Source organism: Pinus tabuliformis, chromosome 1_2, assembly GCF_031772625.1.
Source record: "Pinus tabuliformis cultivar Carrire ecotype Pingquan chromosome 1_2, CPIR1, whole genome shotgun sequence".
Taxonomy (NCBI): Eukaryota; Viridiplantae; Streptophyta; class Pinopsida; order Pinales; family Pinaceae; genus Pinus; species Pinus tabuliformis.
The window spans coordinates 712,915,003-712,922,937 of record NC_142298.1 but is presented as its reverse complement, the minus strand read 5'-3'; the positions used below and the strand labels follow the sequence as shown (position 1 = coordinate 712,922,937).

Sequence of the window (7,935 nt, the reverse complement as noted above, 5' to 3'; positions counted from 1 at the left end):
ACTTTTTTCTTTTAATAATTTCTAAATTGCCTTTAAACTTGATATCCATGAACACATGACATTCTTAAATTTACTAATTATTTTCAATTATCAAATAAATAATATAGTATAGTTGAGATTAAACAATATTCTTTATTACTTTATAATAAAATATTTTGAAAATATTCATAAATATTATTATTAAAATTGCTTTTAAACTTCAAATCCATGAACACGTGACATTCTTAAATTTAGTTATTCTTTTCCATTATCAAGTAAATAATATAGTTGAGATTAAACAATATTCTTTATTACTTTATAATAAAATATTTTGAAAATATTCATAAATATTATTTTTTTTAAATATTATAGGAGTAGCTTACTCAGGAGGAAGGATTGTTTGGACAGCCAAAGTGGCCGAAATCTGGGCAAAAAGATTTCAAAAAATCTTGTAGAAGCAGTGTTTGATCATGTTTTTGATGGTAGAAATGGATTCAGCTATGCCGTAAAACTGCTTCTGCGAGCTCGTCTTCCTCGGACGTAAGGAAACAGGTTAACGGCCCAAGACCCAGAGGCATCTGGCAGGAGTGAAAGCCTGCTCCCTTACGGACCACCAGCGGGTTATTACAGGTGGCGTGGTTTTCCTTGATAACAGTGATGAGTCAAACCGACATTCGCGGATAGCAGCCAGAGATGGCTGTCCTCACTGTTGGTTTGACACCTGAGTTTGATAGGTTTTGCCACCTTCGGAAAAAAAAAAAAAAAAAAGGATTCAGCACCATCAAAAACTTTGAAGACACCTAAAATTTTAAGATTTAACAACTATAACTTGGATTTACAAAAATCCTTACCAAATTTTTTCTAAATATAACTGGAATTTCCGTAACTTTCCGGACAACTGCTCCTACTCTGCTCCTACTCGTTAGACTAAGCAAATATTATATATATATTTTTTCCTTTCTATATATATATTCTTGATTTAATACCAAAATAATAGTAACAGTTTTCTGAATATCATATTAAACATAACTATTCTGCAAAGGAAAAATTGATACTTCAACCCCTGGTGCAGCATTACTCAACAAATATAAATAGGATGCTGAGGTTTCAGCGAAATTCAATAGAATACATTATTGATATAGCATTATATTCCCCACATATTTCTGCTATTCGGTTGCAATCAAAACATCAATAAAAATCAGCTCTATATATATCTTTCTGGTCACCAGCTGAACGCTTCCTTTATCCACGCTTTAACTGAATAAGATCGTCGTTTAGAACTTCCGACTTTCCTCACCTGTCGATCGTATTACAAAAGTAGATATATCAGCTTTCAAGAAATTGGGTATATCCAACCCTTATTATTATGATGATGTGAGATTCTATACTAATACAAAGCAAATCAACGTTTACCCTCTGCTGAATCTCTGCATCACAGGAAGACTCGTTCTTAGCTGGAGTTTCTCCATGAGATTTGCTGTCGCAATTACCTCCCTTTTTAATGCAGTCCAACAGCATGTGGGCAGTGTCTATACCTGATCACAAATAGTCAGCAATACAGTCAGATTTTGGAAATATTTTGCAATATGAAGTATGAGAGAAATACTAGAGTGTGCATGGAAGAAATAATGGAACTAATTAATTGTTTGGTTTTGTTTTTTTATTGTCTATTAAATTCTAAAATATACCTCAAATCTACAGTTAAAATAAATTATACTACAATATTATTATATCAATGAGAAAAGAAAAAGACAACATAGGCTGGATAGAAATACCTGCAAGATAAGCACCATGGACGTAACCATTAAAATTCTCACTTGTATGCTCTCCAGTGAAGTAGATAGGTCCAACGGGTGCCTGTCAACCATTTAAGACAAGATTAATTACCAATTATTTATGTGAAAATTCAAGGATGTTGTTTAAATAAGTGGATGGTATCTATATTGGTGTTAATAAAATTTTTACGAGTTAATATTTGCAAGTGGGCTAATTTTCTATGATTTTTCCAAAATAAATTAGCAAATTTCTATCTTTTATAAAAAATATTATATATATATATATATATATATCTGAAATTTGAATATTTTTGTTAGTATATCCACAAATGTTTTTCAATTTGTTTATTAGAAATGATTAAAAAGATTATTCAATTTTCAAATAAATTTTTATTTTTTACATTTTTAATATCTATGAATTTATATTGCACGAAACTTCTAGGAATCCTACGTTTCAGACCTACCTTACTATAGAAACTCGACCATCATGTAAACATCTATACAAATTAATATAGACTTATTTTTCATTCTAAATTATCATCTATAAATCTTATTCCATTTTTTTTAAAATAATATATTCTTCACTTATTTATTAATATATATATATTTTTTATATCATACAACTTAATTATAAATCCTAAACAAATTTTGATAGATTCCCCACTAACATCTTTATGTCTATTGCGAATTCCCAAAATATTCCAATATCAACTAACATCCTTATGGATATTGCGAATTCCCAAAATATTCCAATATCAACTAACATCCTTATGGATATTGGGGATTCCCAAAATATTCCAATATCCTAAGAACATGAGCCCGCTCAAATAACTTGAAAATATTATCCGCAATGGAATTAAGCTCAGGGGTTCAGATCCTTCACCTTAACGTTGTTGAAGTCCCTGGTGGAAACGCCTATTGGCCAGTTGGAATAAGTTCCCCTGAAGAATCGATTTTTTCCCCACCTTGGAACAAGTATGGCCTCCATCTCTGGAACGTCGTTGCCGAACATTTTCCTGAGAACAATCATTATTTCTGCTTTGACATCCTCGTCAGGCTGTTGTTCTATACGCCGGGCTTCGTCGTCCGTGACAGTTACCATCAGAATGTTGCCGCCAGGGTACGCATTCTCCAAATGCTGGAAATATATTGAAATAACAGAAAACAACTGAAGGAAATCAGTACCGCTCCCATTGGATTTGTATCAGAAGCATTTAAGTAAGCATTAAAATAGTTGGGTACCTGCCAGAAATTGTAATAACCTCTCTTTTCATGGGCATATAAGAAGAACTCGGTGCCGGGTCCAGTGGGCCAGAATTTGAAAGGGAACTTCATAAAGATCTTGCAGTAGTCAACCATATCCCATCTGTATATTGCCAGCAATTTCCATAGCTGGCCAGAATATTTCGGACAGCTCAGAGTTACAATGAAGCAAACCCTAATGTCGCTATTCTAACAACTTATAATTGTAAATACCCTCAGCAGGTCTTATACATACAGGCAGATCAGGTTTAAACTCGATGAGTTTTGATTGAAGAACTCCCACGCTGACAGAGACAATGGCATTATTTGCTGTGTACACTGAACCGTCTTCGGTCAAAACCTTGACACCTTTGTCTGTATATATGATTTCTCTCACAACCTGGATCAAGAAATCAAAGGATAAGAGAATATTGCTAGTAACTACAAGGCTATGTTTCAATCGAGCAACATCGCAGAATGTGTAACATAACTGTTTATGAACCAAAATTAAAATAATCTATGTTCTATTACATCAGTCTAAATAAGTATACTTTAAAAAATAAAGATAAGTTATAAGTTGAAACGAAAAGGAGTAGAGACTGAATATTTTAGTTATTTTTAAATAGTGAAATGGCTCTATGTGGGTCTCTTTTTTACAAACAAGGGGTGTTATATATTAATTTGGTATGTGGCTGAGCAAAATTATAGTACGGTTTAAATAAAGGGTGTTATATATTAATTTGGTATGTGGTTGAGCTGTAACTTTAAAATAAAATTATAGTATAGTTTAAATAGATTTAATAGTTGAGATTGTGGATATTGTAAATGTTATAAATTTTACTCGTGAAATTATTATGTCAATGCTAGTAAAAAAAAAAAATCATTGATTTTCATGTTTAATTTGGGAGTAACCTTAAAGTTAAATTATTATTATTAAAAAATATAATGTTCAATGTATCCCTTAATGTGATTTGGGACATTTCTGGTTCAATGTGATAAGGCAAATCCCTCCACCTTCTTGGAGTCTTGGCTTTTGGCTCTTGCTATGTCATAAATTTCTCATATGTCTATAGGCTATTGGATATACTCTTGGTATTATAGTGGCTACTCTTGGTGTTATAGTGGCATCCTCTAGGTTTGATCTTGGGCCTCTCCCATATTACACCAACTAGTTACTAATTCACCACGGTTAAAAAAAATTGTTCAAGAAATAGGCTCCCCACCCTCGTCTTTGCTCTTACTAGGTCATAAATTCGTGGTATATATCTAACTTACAAACTTGTTAAACCATAAATTCCTGGTATTTATAACTTACTAGCTTGTAAGTCATAAATTCCTATGATATATCTAGTTTACGAACTATTAAATATACTCTTGGTGTTATAGTTAGCTAAATTTGATATTAGATTTCACAGAGGTTACTCCAACAAATTATGAATTCACCACAAACACATATATACAAAACTAACATTATTGATTATATTTAAAATTAATATAATTTATTTTATTAATAATTAATAATTTATTTAAAAAGACTTATCAATTAACATAATCTTTTATTTTATTTTATTTGTAAATACAAATATTCTATATTTTATAACAATCGTTTCTTCCCATTATTTAAAATAAATATATCTAATTAAATTTAAATTTATTATATATTACATTTCTTCCCATTATTTAAAATAAATAAATCTAGTTAATTTTAAATTTATTATATAATTATATATATAAATTTAATTTATATTATTAATATAATAATCTATTTAACTCGTATCTTTATTATAATTTATAATGTGTATAATATTATTACCTATTATGACTTTCTTTTATTTTAACTTAAATAACCTTAAATCATTATTGAAAAATAATAATAACATAAAATATCATTATAAAATAAATTCATTTTAATTCAACTGTCTTAATTTAGAAATCTTAAGTTTCCATTTTTATTTATTTTTATACTTCATTTTAATATTTAATAGATAAAGTTTTGATTTCTGATTTAAAAAGTTTAGGTTGGCGTTGAGATGCTTTCAAAATGCTATATATCACTCTACCTGGTTGAATTTGAGATGCTCATCTGATATAGATCCATTATGACATTGAAGGAATTCCTCAGCTAGCTTGTGAATAATGTGCTCATATCCTCGCCTGTCAGCTACGAAATATTCATCATCCCCATAGTATTCGAACGTTGCAATGGGTTCTACATTCTTTAAGCTCGTCACTCGTGGAGGTTCTGTATATCCAAATGCAATAAAATGATTTAATTTCAAACCATCTCAATAAATCTCTGTATAAAATGAAGATGAATATGATTACAACTGAATGCCAGATAAATTTGCAGAAATGATGGAAACCTGCGACTTCGAAGTCATAGAAGTAGTAATCAATCGCCATCTCCAAGGGTGTCATTGGCACACTGCAAGTTCATTTCATCAAATATAAGATCATTCCAAGAAAACCTTCAACAGTAGATACATTTATCATAAATATGACTTTAAACTTTGATGTAGCAAATTACAAATTTCATCTCCCACACTTTGGGAAACATCAAAGTTCTTTTATGAGTCTCTCTTTCAGATTTTCTTAAAGTATATATTGATATCTGCCAGCCTTCTCTATAGGTTGAAGGAGTCAAATTGATTTCAAATCCAACAACCTCTATATCAAAGTGCTGCAGCATAACGGGGTGGATATTGATAGTCATTGCACCTTACATAGTAGGGTATATATTGAAAGACATTGTCCACACAAAGTCAGTGATATACAAATCACTGAATATAAGTTGGTGATATAAATGCCATTGAATTTGAATTAATTCCCAATCTAACAACCAGTATATCACCCATTGCAGCATAGCAGGATACACATGATATTGAAACTGAATTGATTTCAAATTCGACATCATGTATATCACCAACTGCACATACCATTAATATCAAAGATAACACAAAGCTAGTGATATACAAGTCATTGAATTTAAGTAGGTATATAATTGAATTTGAATCGATTTCAAATCCAACTACTTGTATATCAACAGCTGCAGCAGGTGGATATTGACTGCCATTAATATGAAGGAGAATGAATTTCATACGGGTATCCTTATTCTAATTGCAGATTCTTGGGAAAATCTCACAACCAGACAAACAGAAACTAGGTTAATGATAATAGAAATATTAGACAACAGCTAGGTTAATGATATTAGAAAGATTAAGAGAATAAGGAAGTTAATTGTTTGATTTTGCTATGAATTCTGGATATTTTATAAATCTACAATTCAGATAAGTTCAACCAAACATTGAAAGTAAATCTAAATCTATAATCATTGAAAGTAAATCTAAATCTACAATCAAGATAAGTTCAACCAACTCTCTACAATCAAGATAAGTTCAACCAACTCTCTACAATCAAAATAAGTTCAACCAACTCTCCATTTAAAGCAACTTTCTCTGTCAGATTTGATTAAAGTAGGTAAAATAATTTTATTAAAGTAAATAAAATCGAGCATAAGGAAGTTCGTACTATCCAAAAATCCTTTGTGACGTTAAGATAGATATGTCTTCCTCTCCATTCTGCTGAAATGATTTGGAGAGCTTTGAACTGTACTCAGATGATGCTGTTGCCAGAGCATATGGTCGTGCAACCACAGACTGAGGCAGAAGACCTCCGCTGTTGTGAAATCCCCATAAGATTATATATTTTAGATTTCGAAAATGAAAAAGAAGAATTAGCAAATAATTATAACAACTCTCAGGAACTTACTCTTGATGATAGATATTGTTGCTGATATTGCTGTAATCAGAATAAGATGTCCGAAGCTTGTATTTCTGGGCCAGAGACCATATTGGGTTCATGTTTTTTCCTCCAACGCCCTCCACCCAGTTAGCACCCATCTCTACTGTATGCCCTGCAAACGATTCCTTGTGCATTCTCCCCCCAATTCTATCTGTAGCTTCTAGTATTACAAAGTCCTTCATTCCATTGTCCCATAATGTCTTTGCTGCCATTATCCCTGCACACAAATTATCAATCGAAATTCATTCAGAAAACATAGTATGGAAGTTAGGATGTTTAAATGAAATTCATTGGCATAATGGTACCTGACATGCCCGCTCCCACTATGATCGTGGTGGTAGCTGCAACTGGTGGACAGAAGAAAACTATAAATAATAACAATGACAAGGATATAAGATGAATGAAAGCCATGAAAACTGAGGACAAAAAGAATCCAGAGTTTATATCAGACCCCAGCAAGAATAATGACATGGCCTTGAGTCTGCACTGGGTTCTTTAGAGAGTATATATAGAAGCTCAGGGTCACCTTTGCTCCCTCTGCTTTTTTGGCAACCCACTTGTACGACCGGTGTACTGTTAGAATTGCAGCTTTCCAAGGCACTTTTGCCATCCATGTGTCTGACAAGAAGTAATTATTGATTAATGATTGAATGGCAATGATCTTAACACATGCATATATAATTCATACTCCATAATTTGCATCTTATCATCTCCCACCCAATAATGTCATGCTATCTCGGAAGAGCCAAAGCCATGCAGTCCAGACTCCTCCCGAATCACGAGAGGGCAAAAGCAAAAAGTATTCATCGTTTTCTAATGATTAGTGTTCGGGTTGATACATGCTCTGCCACCCAAAGCTTATGACACTATATATGTATACACCTACTACTATGAATTAGATAGAAGTGTTTGATACTGAATGATTTGAAATCACGACGACACGAGAAAGGACAATATCCTAGTCACATTAGAAATAGTTTGTATATATAACTAACATTTACTTTATTATAATTTGTTTTTAATTTATAACATTTAATGATGGACAATCATAACATTTAATCATTTATCGATAGGGTTATGTATTTTTTAATCCTACATAGTGAGGGTATTTAATGGATAAGATTTTTTTTTGTCACAT

The 7,935-nt window shown here is 31.7% G+C and overlaps 1 protein-coding gene across 2 annotated transcripts; it reads right to left on the bottom strand.

Annotated features, from left to right (window-relative positions):
* Positions 1-1,065: 1,065 nt before the first annotated feature.
* Positions 1,066-7,397, bottom strand: LOC149207728 (polyamine oxidase 7-like). Of its 2 annotated transcripts, XM_089393941.1 has the most exons (11): positions 7,103-7,393; positions 6,765-7,014; positions 6,525-6,671; positions 5,360-5,421; positions 5,057-5,238; positions 3,253-3,396; positions 2,997-3,146; positions 2,638-2,892; positions 1,755-1,836; positions 1,393-1,514; positions 1,066-1,276 (listed from the first exon to the last, which is right to left on the bottom strand). In XM_089393941.1, exons 1-11 carry the CDS (start codon positions 7,266-7,268, stop codon positions 1,202-1,204), a joined length of 1,635 nt encoding a protein of 544 aa, XP_089250067.1. In that variant the 5' UTR covers positions 7,269-7,393; the 3' UTR covers positions 1,066-1,201. The 2 variants fall into 2 exon arrangements, with proteins under 2 accessions (XP_089250067.1, XP_089250068.1); XM_089393942.1 differs by lacking the exon at positions 6,525-6,671 and having other exon boundaries at positions 7,103-7,397.
* Positions 7,398-7,935: the final 538 nt, after the last annotated feature.